Genomic DNA, 27,667 nt, shown 5'->3' with positions numbered 1-27,667 from the left:
ATTAAAAAGCGGAATCTGAATCGGAATCGCTTGCAGTGTGCAAGAGGCCTAATGTGTCCTGCCATGTCTTAGATCTGCACAGAGGCAGTCTGAAGACTTTTACCTTACAAGCTACTGAGTAGGCTCCCATCATAGAAAGGGATAGATTAAACAGTTAAAGGATACCTTAGTGCTAACTTAAAGGACAACTGAAGTGAGAAGACTATGGAGGCTGCCATATTAATTACCTTTTAAACAATACCAGTTGCCTGGCAGCCCTGCTGATCTATTTGGCTGCAGTAGTGTCTGAATCACACCAGAAACAAGCATGTAGTTAATCTTGTCAGATCTGACAGATGTCAGGAACACCTGATCTGCCTATGCTTGTTCAGGGTCTATGGCTAAAAGTATTAGAGGCAGAGGAGCAGAAGGGCTGCCAGGCAACGAGTATTACTTAAAAGGAAATAAATAGGGCAGCCTACATATAACTCTTAGTCAATCTGCCCAAACATTGCTAGATGTATGGGCACCTTAAAGAGACACTGAAGCGAAAAAATATATATGATATAATGAATTGGTTGTGTACTATGAATAATTACTAGAAGATTAGCAGCAAAGAAAATATTCTCATATTTTTATTTTCAGGTATATAGTGTTTTTTCTAACATTGCATCACTCTATAATATGTCCAGATTACACAACACTCAGCATTCAAAATGAGTCTTTCAGAGCAGTCTGTCAAGTAATAAACTCTCCTCTGCTAGAGGAAAAGTAAACAGTTCAAACAGTTCAGATAATAAAAGTCAGATAACAGCCCTCTCCACGACTAAGTTGGTCGGAGAGCTTAATAGCTTTTTTGCATAGAGATAACAACTGGAGTTTCTCAACTCTTCCTGCACTGGAAACAATTAGACTGATGTATCTGATCTTAATGTTTTTTTTCTTAGCTGTACTACACATACAAATCATAATATCATCATTTTTTTTTCGCTTCAGTGTCTCTTTAAAGGATACTTTAGGGCTAACTTCAATTCAAAAAGGACCGCTAATGTGTGTATGGGGAGCGGGGCGGATCCTTACCGTACCTCCCATGCCTCGGCGCCTCTGTCTGTTCTCCGGTAATAATCCAATTCCTCCTCTTCCTCATCGGCGTGGTCGGTGACTTCCGACCGGGACATACGGTGCTGTGCATGCTCAGTATATGCACTAGGGTGTCTTGTGACCACTTGAACGCGCTTACATCATATGGCGTCAATGTGGAGTGTGGTCACAAAGCGCCCTGGCGGATATACTGCGCATGCACAGCGCAGGATGTCCGGGTCAGAGGTCAATGACCGCGCCAAACAGGAAGAGGAGAATTTGGATTATTACCGGAGAGCGGAGGGAGACACCAGAGTACGGGAGGTCCGGTAAGGATCCGCACAGCTCCCAATGCACACATTAAGCTTCCTTTTTGAATTGAAGTTAGCCATAAAGTATCCTTTAAGGTGCCCATACATCTAGCAATGTTTGGGCAGATTGACGAAGGGACAGATCCCTCTCTGATCGAATCAACTCGGAAAAAGATCTGTCGGCTGCCCATACACTGCAGGCCAATTCCCAATCAATTTCACCATGAAATCTCTGGGGAATTGGCCTTGTAACGCTGCCCTTCACCACCTGGCTGCTGTCCCCCCAAATGTAAATGTGCCCCCCAGTCCCTATGCATTGTAATCTCACCTGCTCCAGCTGCCACCACCGTCCTGCTGCTCCTGGTCTCGTCCGCTGCGTCCCCCGATCTCCAACACGTATGCTGGAAAACCTAAGGGATTGAAGAGTGAATGGCATATGTCAATTTTTTCATGAATGAGTTGTTAATATGATTGTATTCTATTGTTTATATACGATCAGCACCACAAAAAATACATTTAGGCCCCATTCACACTAAAGCGTTTTGCCTGCGATTTCGGCAAAACGCTCAAACGCTTTTTAAAAGCGCTAACGTAATGAAACCCTATGGGCCCGTTCTTACTTGGGCGATTTGCGCTAATCGCCGCAAATCACCCAAAAACGGGCAAAAACGCAAACGCGTCGCCTGCACCATTTTCAGGCGATTTCCCGGCGATTGCGTTTCAGTGCTATAGAAGCGCTAAACGCTATCGCATCAAAATCGCAGCAGTGTTTAGTGATTTTTCTGCGTGAAATCGCGGAAAAATAAGTCCTGCAAAACGCCGGTTGAAAACGCAAGTATGAATGGGGTCTTATGGACTACATAAAGGTGGTAAAATTGGTCAGTGATTGGCCAATGATAACGGAGGCCTGGAAACCACTAGCAGTAAGGTACTAAGCCATTTCCAAGCACTTGTGACTTGAAAAGCTCTCGCTAATGTAATGCTATAGCTGTGATCCCACTAAAGGGCTTTGATTTTATGAAAATGTCCCCATAGCATTACATTAACAAGAGCTTTTCAAGTCACAAGCGCTTAGAAAAGGCTGCTAGTGGGTTTGAGCCCTAAGGCTTTGTTCACATTGCATTCCGCTCGCGTGTCCATCCGCGGTGGGCTTTTTTGAGGCTTTTTTTTTCCAATTCCCGACGCTTGGGTGGGCGATTCGTTTTCGTGGTTAGCGGTATCCAACGCGTTTCTCCCAAGCGTTTTGGCATTTCACTCCCTGACGCAGGTCAGGAAGTGGACTCTTTGATCCGGAAAACAATAAATACAATGTGTTTATTCTTAAAAACGCAAACGCAATCGCTCCACAAAGCAGTTTTGTGAGCGCTTCATGTTTTTTCTATACCTTCCATTGAAGCGAAATTGCCTCAAAAATGGCTCAAGCACCGCTTTACAAAGTGGAACACAAACGAGCCGCTCATATGTGAACTACCATACAGAATCATTGATTAAGTGCTTTTAGGGCGATTTTGAAAAATAACAAAAACGCCTGCAGTGTGAACAAGCCCTAAAAGTGTGTACCAGACTTAAAGGATACCTGAGTCCTAAACAAATCCACAAACCGACGCCCTGCATGTTGTGTGGGGAGGAGTGCATAGGCTTACTGCACCTCCCGCTGCCCCACATCTGCCTCTGCTTCCCTATCACTCCCGCTGTTATTAGTCCTGGTCAGTGTGGTCAGCACCCTCTGACTTGGACATACTACGCTGCACATGTGCAGTTTGTCCACTTGGGGGCCTTGTGACCGCTATCGCTGGGGACCACAGGTGCTGCACAGACATGGTGCGTTGCGTTTTTTTTCCGCATATGCATTTTTCTAGCATTTTACGGGCATTTTTATGCGTTTGCGATTCGCATATGCGTTTTGTATGTGTTTTTCGATTGCGTTTTATGCAAGTCACTAGGAAGACAACAGGAAGCGCAAACACATCAGAAAATAATAAAAAGAAATGCATATAAAACACATGAAAAACGCATACCATTGCGTTACCATTGATGTTCATTATGTGCGTTTTTGATAATTATGCAACAAAACCAGCGTGTTTACAAACGCATGTTTGAAAACGCATATGAGTTTTTTATATACGTTTTTTGATGCGGCCCATTGACTTCCATTAGCGCCAAAAACGCTGCGTTCTCTGCAACGCTAGCGCTTCTGCTATGTGTGTTCCTAGCCCGAGAGACAGAGGATCAAGCAGGGCAGCCATGCAACATTTAAAGCGGACCTGAACTCATAACGTCATCTCTGCTCTAAAAGATACGCAAAAGCATAATAACCTTTAAGCAAAAAAAGTCTTTGTTACAGCTGATACAAATCTTATAATAAATCTGCACTGTTTCTACTTCCTAATTCATGTAAGCAGACATATTGTTTACAGCCTGTGCTTTCAAATGAGCTTATCTGCCATCTCTGCCGTGGCAGTCATGTGACACAGGGAGAGATCAAATTACAACTTGTGATTAGTCACAAATGAGGGGGAATTAAACTCTCTAAATACATACAGGGTACATTTCTCTATGTCTTCCTTCTGTTCTGTGCAAGAGTTCAGGTCCATGTATGGCAGCCTCCATATCCCTCTTGTTATAGATGTTTATTAAACAGATGTAGACAGGAGGTATATTGGATCATTTACATGTGTACTAGAAAACACAATGCCCAGTACACACAATCCATTTTTCCATCAGATTGACAGTCAAACTGATTATTTCCGACAGCGCCAATCTGTTTTCTGGACAATTTTGTAAAGAAGTGGTTGGAAAATCGGTCAGAAATTAGATTGGACCTGTCGGAAATAATCGATTTGACCGTCAATCTGATGGGAAATTGCATTGAGTTTACTAGGCATTAGGGATTGGTAACTGCCATTTTTTTTTCTTTATGAATAAGAGCTAGTTCACACCGAGGGCGTTTTTCGCATTTTTTCAGCCCGGCGATTTTCAAAATAGCCCTAAAAGCGCTTGTGTAATAAGTCCCTATAGGATAGTTCATATCAGCGCGTTTCGTTGGCTTTCCGCTCAGCAAAGCGCTGCATGTATCATTTTTAGGGTGATTTTGTTACAATGGAAGGTATATGAAAAAAAATTGCGTTCGCGTTTTCATGAATAAATACATTGTATTTATTCATTTCCGGGTGAAAGAGTTCACTTGCTGACTGATGTCAGGAAGTGAAAAAAACAGAATCGCTCTGCAAAAGTGCTTTGTATAAAATCGTAGCGCGCAGTGGAGCGCCGGGAGGGGAAAAAAAGCACGCAAAAAATAAAAAAATCACTGGCGTCAGCAATTTTGATTTTAGATGTGAACAAAGCCTTTGTGTTTTTAATATAATTGGATTTCATCCATTTTCATGGCTGCACCACGTTTATATACGATTAGTTTAACAAAATATGCATTTATAGACTATACATGTTTCATGCCACATGTCTATTGATTGATGACTACAATCTTTTTGTGTAATATACAGTATCTGCTCATTATAATCTGCCAGATGTTTTGAGGGACCTCTGGAAAGATCATCTAACAGGCAACCTAGGCAGGTGCCTGGGACCTAATGGGTGCTGGATTGGATTACGATGAAATGTGGCCATAAGCAAGGTTTTGCCCACCTGCTCCTATGGTCCTTTTGGTAACCTGAAATTAGAGGGTCAAACTGGCAGTAGAATCCCCTGACACACATTAGGCCCCAGGCACCTGCCTAGGGTGCCATGTGGATGATCCTGCTCTGGCAGTACTGTTTGGGAACTGCACAAAATCATTTCTGTAGTGCATTTAAAAAGCACACTGTCCACATCACATATGATTTAATTAGAGAAATGCACACATTGTCATGATGGGCAAAACCTGTATAGTGTGCATAAAGCCTATCATTCCAGCCTGGGAAGGGGCCACCAGGAGGGGCGGGGAGACTGCACTCCTCCCCCTCATCATCTACATGGCCGCATGTCAGCTGTCTGTAGCTACCATCTGCAGCTGTCCTCCCTTCAGTGCCGACAGGGAGGGGCCTGATCCTGGATGGTTCCGCCCCTTCTATGTATTTCCAGCCAACAAGCGCCAACTATGGGGTACGGCAAGGTACTGTTCTGTTTAATGGATGCCCCGCCCCCTTACTTACTTAATTGCAGCACCGTCCACGTCTTTCTCCCCTGCAGCTGCATTTATCTGAGTTGCCAAACAAGAGGAGAGGATCGAGCCTCGAGCTAAGCCTCGCCCCTAACATTCCAAAGCCACGCCCCCAGCATTCCAATCTCCGCCCCCGACATTCTAAGCCACACCTCCACCAACGTAAGAAAGGAGCGAGAGTCCGGGGCTCACTCTTTAAACTGTCTCTCCCCTGTATATATATATATATAGTTTCAAATCACACAGTACATGATACACATTATTAATGGGAGAATGCACAAATTGAAATGCTACAAAACCGTGTATAGAGCGCATACAGCCCGAGATTCCAGCCAGCTGGGGGAGGGACCACCAGGAGGGGCGGGGAGACTGCGCTCCTCCCCTCATCCTACATGGCCGCATCTCAGCTTATGGGCACTGCACTGAGGTTACTGTTCTGATCAGTGGCTGCCCCGCCCCTGTACTCACTTGCAGCACCGCCCACGTCTTCCTCCTGAGCTGAGCCGCGTCCCTGTCTGACGAGAAGAGAGGATCGAGAGGCTCGAGCTATGCTCCGCCCCTAATTTTCAGCCAATGCTCGGGACCAGGCTCCGCCCCCAACGGGCTAAGCCACGCCCCCGCAGACGTAGGAATGGAGCAGAGCGTGAGTCGGGCTCGCTCCCTAGTCTCTCCCATATACATTCACATGTACATATACAGCATGTATTATAATAGCAGTATATGCTGTCCTGCAGTGTGCAGAATTCCCATAGAGGAGGGGGAAGCTGCTGTTGTGCTGCATCCGCCCACTGCCCCGCCCACTCTTTCACATAAGTGCACAGCAGTTCTTATGAGTTGGGAGTGAGTCACAGTGTGTCTGACTGACTGTGTATGTGGTAATATTGTGTGTGTGTTGTGTGACTGTGTATGTGGTAATAGTGTGTGTGTGTTGTGTGACTGTGTATGTGGTAATAGTGTGTGTGTTGTGTGACTGTGTATGTGGTAATAGTGTGTGTGTGTTGTGTGACTGTGTATGTGGTAATAGTGTGTGTGTGTTGTGTGACTGTGTATGTGGTAATAGTGTGTGTGTGTTGTGTGACTGTGTATGTGGTAATATTGTGTGTGTTGTGTGACTGTGTATGTGGTAATATTGTGTGTGTGTTGTGTGACTGTGTATGTGGTAATAGTGTGTGTGTGTTGTGTGACTGTGTATGTGGTAATATTGTGTGTGTTGTGTGATTGTGTATGTGGTAATATTGTGTGTGTTGTGTGATTGTGTATGTGGTAATATTGTGTGTGGTGTGACTGTGTATGTGATAATATTGTGTGTGTTGTGTGATTGTGTATGTGGTAATTGTGTGTGTGTGTGTGTGTGTGTGTGTGTGTGTGTGTGTGTGTGTGTGTGTGTGTGTGTGTGTGTGTGTGTGTGTGTGTGTGTGTGTGTGTGTGGTGTGACTGTGTATGTGGTAATATTGTGTGTGTGTTGTGTGACTGTGTATGTGGTAATATTGTGTGTGTGTTGTGTGACTGTGTATGTGGTAATATTCTATATTTGATCAGTGCGCTCCTCAATAGATATTCTAAATATTGATAAATCTTAATAAATCTCTGTCTGGTTGGATCGCTATTTTTCAATTGTGTGTGTCACACTACGTACAAAATTTCTATTCTATGGAAACAGCGCTCAACAACCCACATATTAATACACAAGATTCCACATTTAAAAAGTCCACAACGCCCTCAATAGGTGTGATCCACAGGTATCCAGTTAATAGTCCAAGCAATAATTCTTCATATACAGTTCATAGCAGTAATGATATATTCTCACCGGAACAATAGGCCAACCACTAACGATTAGCAATCACGTTTTTGGACCATGCCAGCACACGAACTCCTCCACTGATATAGGACTCCTCAGATGTGTGTATACATGTCATATGAAAGAGAGACACAGCAATAGTGTGATACCGTTTACAGAGCATACACTATCCAGCACCACCAGTGCTCCCACTCCACTCACGGGTCACCCTAAAGTGCCTCCACCAGCTATGCACTCAAGCCTCTCACCAGATAATATGGCCGACCCTTCACAGACCAGCAGCTCTAGCTTGTTGTGATGACTTTCTCTTGTGTCACCAAATAAATGATCTAGGGCTCAAACAGGTGTACCATAGCGAGGATTGTACCTTGAGGATTGTTTTATATGCGCATTTTAACTGGATGTGTGTAAGTGCACTTGCTCTTTTTAATATATTTTATTAAATGGAATTACGCTATGGTACACCTGTTTGAGCCCTAGATCATTTCTTTGCTGACACAAGAGAAAGTCATCACAACAAGCTAGAGCTGCTGGTCTGTGAAGGGTCGGCCATATTATCTGGTGAGAGGCTTGAGTGCATAGCTGGTGGAGGCACTTTAGGGTGACCCGTGAGTGGAGTGGGAGCACTGGTGGTGCTGGATAGTGTATGCTCTGTAAACTCTGCTAATCGTTAGTGGTTGGCCTATTGTTCCGGTGAGAATATATCATTACTGCTATGAACTGTATATGAAGAATTATTGCTTGGACTATTAACTGGATACCTGTGGATCACACCTATTGAGGGCGTTGTGGACTTTTTAAATGTGGAATCTTGTGTATTAATATGTGGGTTGTTGAGCGCTGTTTCCATAGAATAGAAATTATGTGGTAATATTGTGTGTGTTGTGTGACTGTGTATGTGGTAATATTGTGTGTGCGTGTTGTGTGACTGTGTATGTGGTAATATTGTGTGTGTTGTGTGATTGTGTATGTGGTAATATTGTGTGTGTTGTGTGATTGTGTATGTGGTAATATTGTGTGTGTTGTGTGTCTGTGTATGTGGTAATATTGTGTGTGTTGTGTGATTGTGTATGTGGTAATATTGTGTGTGTTGTGTGATTGTGTATGTGGTAATATTGTGTGTGTTGTGTGATTGTGTATGTGGTAATATTGTGTGTGTGTGGTGTGACTGTGTATGTGGTAATATTGTGTGTGTGTTGTGTGATTGTGTATGTGGTAATATTGTGTGTGTGCTGTGTGACTGTGTATGCGGTAATATTGTGTGTGTTGTGTGACTGTGTATGTGGTAATATTGTGTGTGTGTTGTGTGACTGTGTATGTGGTAATAGTGTGTGTGTGTTGTGTGACTGTGTATGTGGTAATAGTGTGTGTGTGTGTTGTGTGACTGTGTATGTGGTAATATTGTGTGTGTGTTGTGTGACTGTGTATGTGGTAATATTGTGTGTGTTGTGTGATTGTGTATGTGGTAATATTGTGTGTGTTGTGTGATTGTGTATGTGGTAATATTGTGTGTGTTGTGTGATTGTGTATGTGGTAATATTGTGTGTGTGTGTGACTGTGTATGTGGTAATATTGTGTGTGTGTTGTGTGATTGTGTATGTGGTAATATTGTGTGTGTGTGTGTGGTGTGACTGTGTATGTGGTAATATTGTGTGTGTGTTGTGTGACTGTGTATGTGGTAATATTGTGTGTGTTGTGTGACTGTGTATGTGGTAATATTGTGTGTGCGTGTTGTGTGACTGTGTATGTGGTAATATTGTGTGTGTTGTGTGATTGTGTATGTGGTAATATTGTGTGTGTTGTGTGATTGTGTATGTGGTAATATTGTGTGTTGTGTGTCTGTGTATGTGGTAATATTGTGTGTGTGTGGTGTGGTGTGACTGTGTATGTGGTAATATTGTGTGTGTGTTGTGTGACTGTGTATGTGGTAATATTGTGTGTGTTGTGTGACTGTGTATGTGGTAATATTGTGTGTGTTGTGTGATTGTGTATGTGGTAATATTGTGTGTGTTGTGTGATTGTGTATGTGGTAATATTGTGTGTGTGTGGTGTGACTGTGTATGTGGTAATATTGTGTGTGTGTTGTGTGATTGTGTATGTGGTAATATTGTGTGTGTGCTGTGTGACTGTGTATGCGGTAATATTGTGTGTGTTGTGTGACTGTGTATGTAGTAATATTGTGTGTGTTGTGTGATTGTGTATGTGGTAATATTGTGTGTGTTGTGTGTCTGTGTATGTGGTAATATTGTGTGTGTGTGGTGTGGTGTGACTGTGTATGTGGTAATATTGTGTGTGTGTTGTGTGACTGTGTATGTGGTAATATTGTGTGTGTTGTGTGATTGTGTATGTGGTAATATTGTGTGTGTTGTGTGATTGTGTATGTGGTAATATTGTGTGTGTTGTGTGATTGTGTATGTGGTAATATTGTGTGTGTGTGTGTGTGTGCGTGTGTGTGTGTGGTGTGACTGTGTATGTGGTAATATTGTGTGTGTGTTGTGTGATTGTGTATGTGGTAATATTGTGTGTGTGCTGTGTGACTGTGTGCGCGGTAATATTGTGTGTGTTGTGTGACTGTGTATGTAGTAATATTGTGTGTGTTGTGTGATTGTGTATGTGGTAATGGTAAAACAGAGCAAAGAGCATAATATAGAAAAGTTAAACAAAACCTGAATGGCATATGTGTGTATTTATACTGACCTGAGGCCTCCTCCAGCCCCGTGAGAAGCGCGGTCTCCCTCTCCAGCCGCTCCATTGCCTTGTAATCCCCTCCGGTAATCTGGCTGGCCGCGCTTTCCTTTGCACCCCCTGTCGCAGTCCGGCAGCCGGGAGCAGCCTATGCAGTAGTACTGTGTAGGCCCAGAATGCTCCTGGGCAGGGAGCGTGGTGAGGGCGTGTGTGGCAGCACATGCCCAGAAGCGCAAAACTGGCCAGATTGCCAGAAGGCGTAGCAAGAGGACAGTGAGGGGGCCCACGTCACTTATGGGGCTGGAGGAAACCCCAGGTAAGTATAAATACACACAAGTATAAATACACACGGGTGACAATTCGCGGAACGATGTTGTGTAGACACATCCCTAGCCTTGAAACTAGCGATGTGTTTTGTTGCCATGGAGGGGGGGGGGGGGCAGAAGGACGACGATCAGTGGACAACAGAACGGTTCCAATGGTCGGCGGGGACTGTAAAAAAGCATTGCATAACAGTCATGCGCGACCATCGGTGGTCGTTAAGAATCCGACTGGGCAGATATTTAATGGTGCAATATCAATTAGTGGCCATTGTGCACACATAACGATCAGTGGCTGAAACGATTCTCACATATGTGCATGTAGCTTAAGAATATAGAAGAGAGTGCTGGAGGGAGAGAGATGGCCCACAGTTTAAAAACAAAAAACTTATAAAGTGTCTGCTGAATTATCAGCATGCTATGCTGGGACTTGTAGTTCCACAGAGACATGTTCCTCTCTGTATGTTATTAGGGAGGGGGTTGTATCTGTTTGAGCAAACTGTGGACTGCCCAGAATTGTGATACTCATGTATTAGGCCGACAACCGCAGATTGTGCATGAACAGCTGATCTGGCCGGCACTCACTCCTAACCTCTTCCAAACACTAACCTGAGTGCCCAACACTAACCTCCCCTCTCCTGGGCATAACACTAACCTCCCCCTTTCATATGCCTTATGCTGAGAACACACAATACAATTTCCCATACGATCAACAAGTGATCGGACAGAAGTTGTACCATATGTACATGTATAAACTGCTCCAGATCGATAAAGGGATCCATTTTCCGATGATAACTTTGCAAAATTGATCCTTTCCTCGATCAGAAACAGATCGGGCACGTCAGAAATAATCGGCCGATTCCCATCTATCGGACTAGAAGTTGCATCGTGTTCCCAGCGTTAATGTGCCCATCAGTGATTGTACAAACTTCCAAATCTATTTAGTAGAAAGGTAGATTGAGTTAGGCCCCATTCACACTAGAGCATTTTGCTGGCGATTTCGGCAAAACGCTCAAGCGCTGGTGCTTTTTAAAGCGCTAGTGCTATAAAACCCTATTGGCCCGTTCTTACTTGTGTGATTTGCGTTAATCGCCGTCGATTAACACAAATCGCCAAGTGCAAAGGCGTAGCCTGCACCATTTTCAGGCGATTTCCCGGCGATCACGTTTTAGTGCTATACAAGCGCTAAACGCGATCGCGGAAAAATCGCCGCAGTGTTCAGTGATTTTTTCAGCTGAAAAATAACTCCCGCAAAATGCCGGCAGTAATCGCCAACGTTTTGCGCTTTTAAGTGTAAATGGGGCCTTGGTATTGAATGGAAGTTTCAGATCCCTCATATTACACAGAAGTGGTAAGATTGTACAATCAAGATTGTACTATTAATGGACACCTTTACCCCGAAGCACTTTACAGGCCGAATAGCGGAGGATCCAGGCAATGCAGGAGGACAGCGAGGCAGCGATCACTGAAGGGGGCTGGAGGAAGCCACAGGTATGTATATGTTTTTATATCTATCGTCACAGGTACACTTTAAGGTGCCCATCAATGATACATCGCAATAGTACAAACTTAGCAAATCTATGTAGCAGAAAGGTAAACGGAGTTAGTATTGAATGGAAGTTTCAGAAAGTCCCTCATATTACACAGAAGTGGTAAGATTGTACCATCAAGATTGTACTATTAATGGACACCTTTAAAGGATACCAGAGGTGAGAGGGATATGGAGGTGGCCATATGTATTTCCTTATAACAATGCCAGTTGCCTGGCAGCCCTGTTGATCTGGCATAAGTAGTGTCTGAGTCAAAACCCTGGAACAAGCATATGGCTAATCCAGTAAAACCTGAGTCAGCCGAGTCAGAGTACTTGATCTGCTGCATGCTTGTTCAGGGTCCATGGTGAAAAGTATTAGAGACACAGGATCAGCAGGGCTGCCAGGCAACTGGTATTGTTTAAAAGAAAATTAATATGGCAGCCTCAATATCCCTCTCACCTCGGATTCCCTTTAAGATGGCCACTAACGATACAATTTGCTGAACTATCGTTTACAAACGAATATTCATATGAACGTTCGGAAATGGTCGTTTGGGACCACTAATGGACAAAAATCTCCTAACCAATCAGACTGATGGGATGGAGCTGAAAATCGGATCGATTTAATTAATCTGATTGGTTAGATTGTTGGCCATTCGTGGTCCCAAACGATCATTTCCAATCGTTCATACAAAAAATTGTTTGTAAATGATCCGTTGGCAAATCGTATTGTTAGTGGCAACCTTTAAGCCTGGTACACACTTTCAATAATGATTGGCCAATCACGGACCAATTTTACCCCTCTACGTAGTATGAGGGTTTATCTACACAAAGTACTCATAATATTCAATATCTGTTGATTCTTATACTACATGGAGGTGGTAAAATAGGTCAGTGATTGGCCAATCAAAATTGAAAGTGTGTACCAGGCTTAAGATCTGCATGGGGAAGTCTGAAGACTTTTTCCATAGAGGGTGTTGAGTAGGTTGTGGCTCCTATCAGAGGAAGGGATATGCTAACAGAGGAAGAGATACTTGAACAGTTAGGGCCCTTTCACACGAGCTGCTGATAGGCAGTGAAAAGCCTGCAGAACTCTCACAACTGCTTGCTGCTGCCTGGTACATACTGCTGCTTGGTAACTGCTCGTCGCTGCCTGGTAACTGCTTGGTGAGCACACAGTTCAACTGCCCATGTGAAAGGGCCCTTATGTAGACAGGAGGTATATTGGATCTTCTACATGTACTACAAAACATAAGGGAATGAATAGAGAATGGTATCTGTCATTTTGTTATTTTTTTATGAGTAAAGCCTAGTACACACTTTCAATCATGATTGGCCAATTACTGACCAATTTTCCCACCTCCATGTAGGATGAGGGCTAACAGATATTGCATACTATGAACAGATTGTGTAAGTAAACCCTTATACTACATGGAGATGGTAAAATTGGTCAGTGATTGGCCAATCATAACTGAGAGTGTGTACCAGGCATAAAGGGAACCTGAGATGAGTAGGAAAAAACAAAATCATACATACTTGGGGCTTCCTCCTCCGCCTTCTTGATCTTCTGTAAGGGGTCCCGGTATCTTGGCCAGTCGGGGATTACTGCGGCCCGGCCCCACCGCGCACCCGTTCTGGGAGCTTTTTGCACCTGCGCAGCACTACAACTCTCCTAGCCGCAGGAGAGAGATGGGGGAGCGTGCGCAGCCGCACAGTGCATGCACCGACTGGCCCAAGATACCCCTTACAGAAGGTGGAGGAGGCAGAGGACGGCGCAGAGGGAGCAATCAGGCCGGAGGATGCCCCAGGTATGTATGAACACTTTTTTCCTGTTCATCTCTAGTACTTTAACTGTTTTAAAACATAACTGGATTTTATCCATTTTCATGGTTGCCCCACATTTATATACGATTAGTACAGCAAAATATGCATTTTTGTACTAACCATATTTAATGTGACGTCTATTGATTGATGATTGCAATCTTTTTATACAATACACATGGTCATTGTAATCTGCCTGATGTTGTGAGGGACCTCTGAGCACTCTCATCAAACAGGCAAGCTAGGCGGGTGCCTGGGACCTAATGGTTGCCAGGGGGCCTAACTGCCACTTTTCCTGACCACTCTCCTACTAAAGTTCCTACCTTGCCTAGGGCTCCATTTCATGTTAATCCATAACTAGAAGCATGCGATTTGCAAGTCATTTGGTCGGGCACATCACTGTTCCTATGGGCTTCATGCAGTTTATGCATTGCACAATGTGTACAAGATTGCAGATTCAGTGCACAGCTTTGATAACAGTTTAGCAGCGGCAGTGCTCAAAGATGGACTAAGATGAAATAGGGCCCCAGGCAAGGTAGTAGTTTTGCCCCCCTCCCCCTATGGTCCTTTTGGTCATCTCAAATGACAAATGGGTCAGAAAAGATGGCAACTGGGCCCCTGACACCCATTGGGCCCTAGGTACCAACCTAGGTTGCCACGTGGGTGATCCATTGCAGTACTGTTTGAAACTGCACAATAAAATTGTTTCTCTAGTTAGTTTCTAAAGCACACTGTTATCATCACATATGATTAAAGAGACTCTGTAACACAATTTTGAGCCTTATTTCTTCTATCCTATAAGTTCCTATGCCTGTTCTAATGTGCTCTGGCTTACTGCAGCCTTTCCTAATTGCACAGTGGCTGTATTATCTCTGTTATATGATCTAATTCTTCTCTCTGTCGGGCTCAGGCAGTCAGGCTCGAATGTGCTGTGCTGCTTGTGATAGGATAGAAGCTATACACACCCTCTCCAGGCCCCCTGCATACTCTGTATGACTCACACACTGAGCTACTCTCAGCCCATCACTTGCTATGTCTTTTGTTTGTAAACACTGCATAAAAATGGCAATTACAAGCCAGGATTGCAGGAGGGAGTGGCAGAAACAGCACAGAGGGGCCCAGGAGAACATAATGAATAAAATGGTATGCTTTTTATTGTAAGAATTTTAGAGTACAGATTCTCTTTAATTGGAGAAATGCACAAATTATATCAGACAAGACCGTGTATAGTGTGCATAAAGCCCAACATTCCAGCCAGGGAGGGGCGGGGAGACTGCGCTCCTCCCCCTCATCCTTCTACATGGCCGCATCTGAGCTTATAGACACCGCACTGTCTGTAGGTGTGACTCAGTGACCACGCTGGCTTCCCACTATAAGACAAACAAAACACATGATAAAGTTATTATTAATATAGCACCAACATCTTATGCAGCGCTGTACAGTATATATATGTACAATGGACAAAAGGAAAGGGAGATCGGCACTGCTGATAAGACTTTTAATCCAGAGTGATTTATACAGATGCTTCAGCACGCAAAACACTTGCATAACAATTAGGACACATCATGTCAACATTGAAGCAATAGGTTGTGCAGACATACCAAATCTCGGAGTGTGGTGTAGTGGGTGCTGGGTACAGATGCCTTATGGCCGTTTCATGCAAAATGCGCTTCTACGGAAGCTGCCTTTTGCGTGAAACGGCCGTAAGGCATCTGCGCCCAGCACCCACCACACCACGCTCCGAGATTTGGTATGTCTGCACAACCTATTGCTTCAATGTTGACATTTATTTAAGTATTTATATAGCGCCGACATATTACGCAGCGCTGTACAGAGTATATTGTCTTGTCACTAACTGTCCCTCAGAGGGGCTCACAATCTAGTCCCTACCATAGTCATATGCAGGGCCGTGCAGAGGGTCCTTAAGTGGGGGGTGCTCAAATTTAAAAAAGGGGCCTGGCAATGCCTTCCCCCGCATGCCCCCCCCCCTCGTTTCTGGCTATGGGGGTATTGGTTTTCATGTGGGTGCTGAATGCAGATGCTGGGTGCCATGTGGGTTCTGGGTGTAAGTACTGAGTGTCATGTGGGTTCTGGCTATGGTTGGGTATCAAGTGTCATGTGGGTGTTGATTGCAAGTACTTAGTGCCATGTGAGTTCTGAGTGCATGTACTGGATGTCATGTGGGTGCTGGGTGCAGGTACTGAATGTGACATGGGTGCGAATACTTGGCGCCATGCCTGTACTGGGTGCTGGCTATGGGTGGGCTTTGGGCATCACATGGGCTTTTAATGCAGGTACTTTGAATGCAGGTTAAGTGGGTGCAGGTACTTGGTGTCATGTGAGTGCGAGTACTGAGTGCCAGCTATGAGGGGAAGGGGGGGGATACTTGGAAAAGTAGAGGTCAGTGTGGGTGCTGCAGGAAGGGGCAGGGCCGTGCAGAGGATCCTCAAGGGGGGGGGGGGAGGGGGGTGCTCAAATTTGAAATTGATCAATCATGCTAAATTGTGTATGTAATACCCCCTCTCCAGAAAGCATAAGGCAGTCTAAACCCCCCCCCCCCCCCCCCCCTCCACACACACACACCTTTATAGCAGTATCAGGTAGACTTTGTGTCTCCTTCCAGCCAACTCTTTTGGTGCCACCGCCCTCAAATCAGCAGTGACAGGTGCCCACTGTTAGAGTGGGTTAGAGTGGGTAGAGTGGAGCCCACAGTGGAGGCACAGACTCACCTTTCATTACTGGGAACCTCTGTCCCTCTTGATCAACACCCAAGCTTCTTTTCAGGCAAAGAAGAAGTGGTTACCAATAATAGTGGTTGCTAAGCAAGTGCCAAGGTGCAGTGGGTGCCCAGATGCAGTAGATGATAAGACGCAAAGGTTCACTTGCTTCCATCTGAAAATGGCGCCTGTGAATAATGGCGCAGTGTTGCAGCTAATCCCTTTGCCGCTTATCGCTATTTAACGTTAAAGCCTTATTGTTATTTAGCGTTAACACACAGAACCCTCTCTGTACCTATCCCTAACCCATAACCCCCCCCCCTCCCCCCTGGTGGCGCCTAACCCTAACCACCCCCTGGTGGTGTATATTGTACTGTATACCTAACCCTACTCTCACACAGAACCCTCCCTGTACCTATCCCTAACCCTAAGACCCCCCTGGTGGTGCCTAACCCTAACCACCCCCCTGGTGGTGCCTAACCCTAAGACCCCCCCTGGTGGTGCCTAACCCTAACCACCCCCCTGGTGGTGCCTAACCCTAAGACCCCCCCTGGTGGTGCCTAACCCTAAGACCCCCTTGGTGGTGCTTAACCCTAAGACCCCCCCTGGTGGTGCCTAACCCTAAGACACCCCCCCCCCCCCCCCCGATGCCTAACCCTAACCTTGACAGTGTTACATTAAATCCATTCACCGTTTTGCAGTTAAATAACGTCTGCAGTTTGGCTTATGTAGGGCGCTATTGATAAATAACGTTAGTGTGTGCCACTATTGATAAATAACGTTAGTGTGTGCCACTACTGATAAATAACGTTAGTGTGTGCCGTTTTTCTTCTTTTTTCCCTGTGCGCCATTATTATGCAGTACTAACGATAAATACCGATAAGCGTATCTTTTTAATGCGCCACCATTTTTATGCATAGGTGCTGTGCGCCATTATTCACTGATCCCATCCGGCCAGTAGAGCTCAGTGTAGGTGCTGGGTGAAGGGTAGGTCACTGTGGGTGCTGGGGGGGGATTCCTGTCTGGGCCTCTTAACTTGAAAGTGTCCCAGGCAGGGGCGGGGCTTGTCATTGGAGCTTATTTTGCACTTCAAGATGGGCCTTTTTTGAAGATTTAAAAAAGGGGGGTGCCTGGGCACCCAGAGCACCCCCCCTCCACACGTGCCTGGTCATATGTATGTATCGTGTAATGCATGTATGGTCTAGGGCCAATTTTTTTGGGGGAAGCCAATTAACTTATCTGTATGTTTTTGGGATGCGGGAGGAAACCAGAGTGCCCGGAGGAAACCCACACAGACACAGGGAGAACATACAAACTCCTTGCAGATGTTGACCAGGCTGGGATCCGAACCGAGGACCCAGCGCTTGCAAGGCAAGAGCACTAACCACTATGCCACCGTGCTGCCCTGTGACATGATGTGTCCTAATTGTTATGCAAGTGTTTTGCGTGCTGAAAGCATCTGTATACATCACTCTGGATTAAAAGTCTTATCAGCAATGCCGATCTCCCTTTCCTTTTCTCCATTGTACAATAATGTCTTGCCAGCATCAGAGCACACCTATGACACCAGAGTGACAGGAGAAAGTGCATGTTAATGCAGCATCCCCTCTGCTAACAGCGTATACTGTAGTGCCGACTCTTTCGCCTCTTTTGAGATACAGTATACAGTATTTATATGTATTGCCTTGTCACTAACTGGCCCTCAAGGCGCTCACAATCTAATCTATCTGCCATTGTCATATGTCTATATCATTTAGTGTATATATTGTAGTCTAGAGCCAATTTAGGAGGGAGCCAATTAACATTCCTCTGTACGTTTTGTATGTATGTTTTTGGGATGTGGGAGGAAACCAGAGGAAACCCACGCAGACACAGGGAGAACATACAAACTCCTTGCAGATAGTGCCCTGGCTGGGATTCAAACCAGGACCCAGCGCTACAAGGCAAGAGGACTAACCACTACGCCACCGTGCTGCCCAAGTTTCTGCTGAATGCTATGCTGGGACTTGTAGTTCCACAGAGACACGTTCCTCTCTCTGTATTATTGGAGAGGGGATTGTATCTGGGCAGACTGTGACTTCTCCAAAATTGTGATACTTGTGAAAATTGTGATACTCTTGTATTAGGCCGACAATTGCAGATTGGGCATGAACAGCTGATCCAGACAGTTTTTTACTCTTCCCTTAACCTCTTCCAAACACTATCCTCTCTGATGCCCTCTCCTGGGCCTAACACTAACCTGAGTGCCCGACACTAATCTCTCCTCTCCTGGGCCTAACACTAACCTGAGTGCCCGACACTAATCTCCCCTCTCCTGGGCCTAACACTAACCTGAGTGCCCGACACTAATCTCCCCTCTCCTGGGCCTAACACTAACCTGAGTGCCCGACACTAACCTGAGTGCCCGACACTAACCTCCCCTCTCCTGGGCCTAACACTAACCTGAGTGCCCGACACTAACCTGAGTGCCCGACACTAATCTCCCCTCTAATGGGCCTAATACTAACCTGAGTGCCCGACACTATTCTCCCCTCTCCTGGGCCTAACACTAACCTGAGTGCCCGACACTAATCTCCCCTCTCCTGGGCCTAACACTAACCTGAGTGCCCGACACTAATCTCCCCTCTCCTGGGCCTAACACTAACCTGAGTGCCCGACACTAATCTCCCCTCTCCTGGGCCTAACACTAACCTGAGTGCCCGACACTAATCTCCCCTCTCCTGGGCCTAACATTAACCTGAGTGCCCGACACTAATCTCCCCTCTCCTGGGCCTAACACTAACCTCCCCCTCTCATATGCCTTAAAGGAAGCCTGAGATAGGGGGATATAAAAAAAACGGCACATACCTGGGGCTTCCTCCACCCCCTTCAGGCAGATCGCTCCCTCGCCGTCCTGCGCCGCCTGGATCCTCCGCTGTTTGGCCCGTGAAGACCTCCGTTCTGGGGTGTACTGTGCCGTGCGCCCGCATTGCGCTCCCAGTGACTCTGACTTGCCCTGACTGAAGCACTTTACCGGCCGAATATGGGGGATTCCATGCGGTGCAGGAGGACGGCGAGGCAGCGATCACTAAAGGGGGCTGGAGGAAGCCACAGGTATGTACATGTTTTTTATATCCATCGTCATCGGTACACTTTAAGGTGCCCATCAATGATACATCATGTTTGTACAAACTTACCAAAGCTATGTAGCAGAAAGGTAAACTGAGTTAGTATTGAATGGAAGTTTCAGATAGTCCCTCATATTACATCCTACCTCAGGTGTACAACTGAGGAAGGATGTAATATCCGTAACATGTAGTGTACACTCGTTCCAATACAGCAAAGTTTATTGCAGCCAGTGGTGTGCCATCTCTTTTGTTTTGTGTGGAAGATATCCTGAAGCCGTAGGAGCAATCCGGCTGAGACAAGGCACCGGCTCCGTTGAGGTCCAGAGGACCCTTCAGCAGTGTTCTCCAGGCATCCAGTGTGTTTGGTTAGTCCCTCATATTACCCAGAAGTGGTAAGATTGTACCATCAAGATTGTACCTTTCATGGACACCTTTAAGGTTGTCACTAACTAGGCCCGAACGATTTTAGGAAAACATTGAATTGAGCAATTTCTGTCCGAAATTGCGATTTCGATTTGATTAAAAATTTCCTTCAAGGCAGTTAACAATGTGCGGCGACTCAGAGGTATTGCTGATTACTTGAGCCAGGCACAAGGGGCGGATCCACTCGAGCCACTGATTGACACTGACAGAAGCTGTGTAAAAGCAATGCATATTGCCGATTGTTAATGAGCCGGGCAGCGGGGGCGGGGCTAATCCAGTCCAGAGCGGCACACTGCTCCACCAATCGCTGGATAGAGATGGTATGATGGCAGCGGTAGGTGGAGCTGTACGCTACTGACGATCTGTAGATCGTCTGCACATGAATCGCGGTTTCGGTTTAAAACCCCAAAACCGTTCAGCCCTACCACTAACCATACAATTTCCTTAACGATAGTTTACAAACGATTATTCGTATAAACAAAAGGAAATGATTCTTTGAGACCACTCATGAACAAAAACCTCCTAACCAATCTGATCAGATTGGTGGAATTTATCCAAAAATCAGATCAGATCTGATTGGTTAGGAGATTTTCGTCTGTAAGTGGTCCCAAATAGTGTTGGGCGAACAGTGTTCGCCACTGTTCGGGTTCTGCAGAACATCACCCTGTTCGGGTGATGTTCGAGTTCGGCCGAACACCTGGTGGTGTTCGGCCAAACTGTTCGGGGTTCGCCGAACTGCTGAATGCATGGCCGAACAGGGCCCCTGTTCGGCCGAACAGGGCCCTGTTCGGCCGAATACTGCCCCCCATGGGGTCGCAGGCATAAGGGGGGAGCATGCCCCGATCGCGGGGGGGGTCGGAAATTCCCCCCACCCCCTCCGCTAGCGCTCCCCCCTCTGCCCGCTTCCCCATACAAAAAGTTTAAAGCAAGTTCAATAGTACCTGGTGGCACTGGCTGGCAGTGGAGTGAGGAGGAGGAGGAGTCCGAGTAGCAGAGTGACGTTGAGGCCGGGCAGCGGGCGGTTCAGCGCTAGTACCCTTGTGGTACTTCCGCCCTTTCTCTGACCTCACGTCCTCGTATGCGTCATCACGCAGAGGACGTGAGGTCAGAGAAAGGGCGGAAGTACCACAAGGGTACTAGCGCTGAACCGCCCGCTGCCCGGCCTCAACGTCACTCTGCTACTCGGACTCCTCCTCCTCCTCACTCCACTGCCAGCCAGTGCCACCAGCCCAGGTACTATTGAACTTGCTTTAAACTTTTTTTATGGGGAAGCGGGCGGAGGGGGGAGCGCTAGCGGAGGGGGTGGGGGGAATTTCCGACCCCCCCCGCGACCGGGGCATGCTCCCCCCTTATGCCTGCGACCCCATAGGGCCCCCAAAATGGGCATGTTCGGGGGTCCCATTGACTCCCATTGAGTTCGGCGTTCGGGCCGAACATGCCGAACATCTGGCCCATGTTCGGCCTGTTCGGCCCGAACCCGAACATCCAGGTGTTCGCCCAACACTAGTCCCAAACGATCATTCCCGATCGTTCATATGAATGATCGCAAAAAACAATGAACCCTTGCACACTCACATGCAAATGTTCAAACAAATGTATTCACTATTTTTCTGGCCACACCCCCTTTAGCACCTCCCTTACCTTAATTACTTATTTAACCTGCCTGGCGTTCTGATTAACGCGGTCCAATGGCCGCGGGAACGTTTTTTGCACATTTATTTTTATATTTCATGTAGCTAGCCAAGCGCTAGCTACATGATTCACCCCTCCCTGCGGCGTCCCTCCCTGCCCTCCAATCGCCGCCGGCGCAATGGCCCGTCCGGAAATCCCGTTCTGAACAGGATTTCCATCAGGGCTTCCCCCGTCGCCATGGCGACGCACGTCGTGACGTCATGACGTCACAGGGAGACCCGATCTACCCCTCAGCGCTGCCTGGCACTAATTGGCCAGGCAGTGCACGGGGTCTCGGTTGGGGGGGGGGGGGCGCTATATCGCGGTGGGTAGCGGCGGATCGGCGGCGATCAGGTAGCACTTTGCTTGCTGCGTGTTTAAAAAAAAAATATTCAAATCGGCCCAGCGGGGCCTGAGCGGTGAGCTCCGGCATCTCTGGATGAGCCTAGCTCGTCCACAACGCTAGGGAGGTTAAATTTCCTACCTAGAGGCGATGTGCCTGAATATGTGTTTTTTTCATACGAATAATCGTTTGGCAAATTGTATCGCTAGTGGCCACCTTAACACTAACCTCTCCTCTGCCTAACACTAACCTTTCCTCTCCCCTGTTTAACATTCTCCCGTGTAACACTAACTTCACCTCTCCCATGCCTAACACTAACATCTACCATGCCTAACACTAAGCTCCCCTCTCCTCTGCGTAACACTAACCTCTCCCTAACACTACCCTCCCCTTTCCCATGCCTAAGAATAATCCCCCCCTCCGATGGCTAACACTAATGGGGTGGTTGTCTGTTACTGGGGTCTGTGATGGGGGTTTGGTCTTTCACTGGGACATTTGTTATTTGTGAGAGATGCCTAGTTATTATGTGGAGAATATGCTGCTGCCTAATTATGTTTGAGGAAGTGTGTACATGGTCCCTTATTTATGACACTGAATAGCTGACGTTCTGCATCCATTCTAAGGGCTTGTTTCCACTGTTGCGGTGTGGAATCGCCTGGATTTCACCGCAGACCAAATCGCATGCGGATGCATTTCAGCATGCGGATTTCCCATGCGATTTCGCATGGCAAGGAACCAGGCGAATTTAACCATGTCACTGCCTGTGTAAAGCTCCATAGCTTTACATGCGAAATCGCACGGAAATCCGCATGACAAAGCCGCATGCGATTTCCCTATTAAAAGCATTGCAGGCGATTTGCCCGCATTCCTGCCGCACGCGAAATCTGACGGCTCTGCCATGCAGATTTCCCCCGCACGCCAAAACGCACCCGCACGACGCACAAGTGTAAACAATCCCATCCACTTGTATTGCCTATGCGAATCCGCATGCGGTGCCTGCATGCGGACTCGCTATAGTGGAAACGAGCCCTTATTGACAGTGCTGCAGTTCAGGCCTCAGGCATACCCCTCCTTTTCCCCAGGGCGCAGTTTTAGTGCTTGCCACGGGCGCCAGTTTTCCCTACATACGACACTGGCTCTAGGGTAGGGGTCTCAAACTCGTGGCCCGCGGGCCATTTGCGACCCTCGATACAATATTTTGTGGCCCGCACCAGCAAAAGCTTCCTTATAGTTCTCTTCAGTGCTCCCAAGTAATCCGCCGAATCCCCGCCGCTAAACGAGGGCTGCAGAGCCCCCAAATTGCCCGGGGGGCAATCCGCTGGCATTTCCTGGAAGGGGCAGAGCTTTCAGCTTCAGCTCTGCCCTTCCTGACGTCAATCGCCGCACAGATCGCCGCCTCTCCCCGCCCCTCTCTGTGATCTAGCTGCTGATTGTGAAATCCCTTATGCGACCCAGCCTCATCCTGACTTTGCCTCCTGCGGCCCCCAGGTAAATTGAGTTTGAGACCCCTGCTCTAGGGTAAGTTAGGGAATTAGAGACAGGGTAGGATAAGTTATGCAGCAAAGGGGTCAGTTGAGGAATATTGGGGTCCACAGCAAAGACCAATATACTCGAGCTGTCAAGAGTTTGTACCCCATTAAGGCATTACCTCCCACTTCTCTCTCACTTTTAATGATTTTAGCGACTGTATACACTGCTCACAAAAATAAAGGCAGCACACAAAAGACATCCTAGATGAGAATGAATGAAAACTTTTTATGAAATACTTTGTTCTTTAACCTCCCAGGCGTTCTATTAAGATCGCCAGGGCGGCTGCGGGAGGGGTTTTTTTTAATAAAAAAAAAAACTATTTCATGCAGCCAACTGAAAGTTGGCTGCATGAAAGCCCACTAGAGGGCGCTCCGTATGCGCACTTCTGATCGCCTCCGGCGATCAGAAGTAACAAGGAAGGCCGCAATGAGCGGCCTTCCTTGTTTCGCTTTCCTCGTCGCCATGGCGACGAGCGGAGAGACGTCATGGACGTCAGCCGACGTCCTGACGTCAGCCGCCTCCGATCCAGAACTGTTTGTTCCGGCTGCGCTGGGCTCGGGCGGCTGGGGGGACCCTCTTTCGCCGCTGCACGCGGCGGATCGCCGCGCTGCGGCGCCGATCAGGTAGCACACGCGGCTTGCAAAGTGCCGGCTGCGTGTGCTCCTTTTTATTTGATAGAAATCGGCCCAGCGGGGCCTGAGAAATCCTCCTGCGCAGGTTACCCCGAGCTGAGCTCGGGATAACCGGCAAGGGGGTTAACCTCCCTGGCATTCAGTGTTTCCTGGATTTCAGTGCAAAAAGTGATCCTAATTAATTTCCATAACCTTTTTTCCTGTAACTTACCAAAATGTGTCAAGCAAGGGTCTAGTATACATTTTGAGTTTAATAAAAGCTTGAAACACAAAATCTAAACTAAATTTAAAATTTACTCCCCAAAATCTCTGATCATTTATACTTTCAAGCGGCACCTGCTCAATCTGCAATAACACGAATGTAAAGGTGGCCATACATCTAGAGATGATGGGAAGATTTGATCAAGAGACCAATCTCTCTCTAATCGAGTCTGATTAGAGAGAGATTGGTCGGCTGCCCATACTCAGCAGGCCGATTCCCGATCGATTTTAACATGAAATCTGTCGGGAATCGTCCGTGTCCGTTGCCTCGCCGCTCCCCCGGTACATGAATGTACCCCCGTGTGTGCATTTATACATTACCTTTCCTGTGTCGCCCACCGCGCGGTGCCCATATGTTTTCTGAATCCCCTGTAGATTATTGGAAGTAGGTAGCCAGGTACAGGTGCCCCCCAGTATAGGCTTGCTAGGTACATGTGTCCCCCAGTACAGGCTATGTCCCCCATTATAGGTTAGGTAGTTACAGGTGTCGCTCAGTATAGGTTAGGTAGTTACAGGTGTCGCTCAGTATAGGCTAGGTAGGTACAGGTGTCCCCTATAATAGGTTAGGTAGTTACAGGTGTCCTCAGTATAGGTTAGCTAGGTACAGGTGTCGCTCAGTATAGGCTAGACAGGTACGTGTGTCCCCTATAATAGGTTAGGTAGTTACAGGTGTCCTCAGTATAGGCTAGGTAGGTACAGGTGTCCCCCAGTACAAGTTTGCTAGGTACAGATGATGCTCAGTATAGGCTAGATAGGTACAGGTGTCCCACAGTACAGGTTAGCTAGGTACAGGTGTCGCTCAGTTTAGGCTAGAAGGTACAGGTGTCCCCCAGTACAGGTTAGCTAGGTACGGGTGTCCCCCAGTATAGGCTAGGGAGGTACAGGTGTCGCTCAGTATAGGCTAGGTAGGTACAAGTATCCCCCAGTATAGGCTAGGTAGGTACAGGTGTCGCTTAGTATAGGTTAGGTAGGTACAGGTGTCACTCAGTATAGGTTAGGTAGGTACAGGTGTCCCCCAGTATAGGCTAGGTAGGTACAGGTGTCGCTTATTATAGGTTAGGTAGGCACAGGTGTCGCTCAGTATAGGTTAGGTAGGTACAGGTGTCGCTCAGTATAGGTTAGGTAGGTACAGGTGTCGCTCAGTATAGGCTAGGTAGGTAAAGGTTTCCCCTATTATTGGCTAGGTAGGAACAGGTGTCACTCAGTATAGGCTAAGTAGGTACAGGTGTTTCCAGTATAGGCTTGGTAGGTACAGGTATCCCCCAGTATAGGCTAGGTAGGTACAGGTGTCGCTTAGTATAGGCTAGGTAGGTACAGGTGTCAATCAGTATAGGTTAGGTAGGTACAGGTGTCCCCCAGTATAGGCTTGGTAGGTACAGGTGTCGCTTAGTATAGGTTAGGTAGGCACAGGTGTCGCTCAGTATAGGTTAGGTAGGTACAGGTGTCGCTCAGTATAGGTTAGTTAGGTACAGGTGTCGCTCAGTATAGGTTAGTTAGGTACAGGTGTCGCTCAGTATAGGCTAGGTAGGTAAAGGTGTCCCCCATTATTGGCTAGTTAGGTACAGGTGTCCCCCAGTATAGGCTAGGTAGGTACAGGTGTCGCTTAGTATAGGTTAGGTAGGCACAGGTGTCGCTCAGTATAGGTTAGGTAGGTACAGGTGTCCCCCAGTATAGGCTAGGTAGGTACAGGTGTCGCTTATTATAGGTTAGGTAGGCACAGGTGTCGCTCAGTATAGGTTAGGTAGGTACAGGTGTCGCTCAGTATAGGTTAGGTAGGTACAGGTGTCGCTCAGTATAGGCTAGGTAGGTAAAGGTTTCCCCTATTATTGGCTAGGTAGGAACAGGTGTCACTCAGTATAGGCTAAGTAGGTACAGGTGTTTCCAGTATAGGCTTGGTAGGTACAGGTATCCCCCAGTATAGGCTAGGTAGGTACAGGTGTCGCTTAGTATAGGCTAGGTAGGTACAGGTGTCAATCAGTATAGGTTAGGTAGGTACAGGTGTCCCCCAGTATAGGCTTGGTAGGTACAGGTGTCGCTTAGTATAGGTTAGGTAGGCACAGGTGTCGCTCAGTATAGGTTAGGTAGGTACAGGTGTCGCTCAGTATAGGTTAGTTAGGTACAGGTGTCGCTCAGTATAGGTTAGTTAGGTACAGGTGTCGCTCAGTATAGGCTAGGTAGGTAAAGGTGTCCCCCATTATTGGCTAGTTAGGTACAGGTGTCCCCCAGTATAGGCTAGGTAGGTACAGGTGTCGCTTAGTATAGGTTAGGTAGGCACAGGTGTCGCTCAGTATAGGCTAGGTAGGTACAGGTGTCGCTCAGTAAAGGCTAGGCAGGTACATGTGTCCCCTATAATAGGTTAGGTAGTTACAGGTGTCCTCAGTATAGGTTAGCTAGGTACAGGTGTCGCTCAGTATAGGCTAGGTAGGTACAGGTGTCCCCCAGTACAGGTTAGCTAGGTACAGGTGTCGCTCAGTATAGGCTAGATAGGTACAGGTTTCCCCCAGTACAGTTTAGCTAGGTACAGGTGTCCCCCAGTATAGGCTAGGGAGGTACAGGTGTCACTCAGTATAGGCTAGGTAGGTACAGGTGTCGCTCAGTATAGGCTAGGTAGGTACAGGTGTCGCTCAGTATAGGCTAGGCAGGTACGTGTGTCCCCTATAATAGGTTAGGTAGTTACAAGTGTCCTCAGTATAGGTTAGCTAGGTACAGGTGTCGCTCAGTATAGGCTAGGTAGGTACAGTTGTCCCCCAGTACAGGTTAGCTAGGTACAGGTGTCGCTCAGTTTAGGCTAGAAGGTACAGGTGTCCCCCAGTACAGGTTAGCTAGGTACAGATGTCCCCCAGTATAGGCTAGGGAGGTACAGGTGACGCTCAGTATAGGCTAGGTAGGTACAGGTATCCCCCAGTATAGGCTAGGTAGGTACAGGTGTCGCTTAGTATAGGCTAGGTAGGTACAGGTGTCAATCAGTATAGGTTAGGTAGGTACAGGTGTCCCCCAGTATAGGCTAGGTAGGTACAGGTGTCGCTCAGTATAGGCTAAGTAGGTACAGGTGTTTCCAGTATAGGCTTGGTAGGTACAACTGTCCCTCAGTAAAGGCTAAAACCCGCTAAACCCCGTTCGGTAAAAAGTTCATGTGGCACAATTTACCTTGTGGTAAAAAATATTTTTGTTGAGTATTCACTAAGACTTAACAAATGCAGTAACAGCTTGGTATGTTAAAGGGATACTTAAGGCTCAGGAAAAATATGAGTTTTACTCACCTGGGGCTTCCACCAGCCCCCTGCAGCTGTCCGGTGCCCACG

The 27,667-nt window shown here is 46.9% G+C and overlaps 1 protein-coding gene across 19 annotated transcripts in view; it reads right to left on the bottom strand.

The window, feature by feature from the left end:
- Positions 1 to 27,667, bottom strand: part of LOC137547218 (uncharacterized) — a 742,288-nt gene that overhangs the window by 292,025 nt on the left and 422,596 nt on the right. For all 19 annotated transcript variants that reach the window (XR_011026524.1, XM_068270547.1, XM_068270550.1 and 16 more), the window contains one exon: positions 1,699 to 1,780. Coding sequence is in view for 18 of the 19 variants with exons in the window: in XM_068270547.1 (XP_068126648.1) it covers positions 1,699 to 1,780 (82 nt within the window). In the remaining variant the exon portion in view is untranslated. The remainder of the gene's footprint in view (positions 1 to 1,698; positions 1,781 to 27,667) is intronic.

This window comes from Hyperolius riggenbachi, chromosome 2, assembly GCF_040937935.1.
Source record: "Hyperolius riggenbachi isolate aHypRig1 chromosome 2, aHypRig1.pri, whole genome shotgun sequence".
NCBI lineage: Eukaryota > Metazoa > Chordata > Amphibia > Anura > Hyperoliidae > Hyperolius > Hyperolius riggenbachi.
Note: the sequence above shows the minus strand (reverse complement) of the source record. Positions and strands in the feature narration are given on the sequence as shown.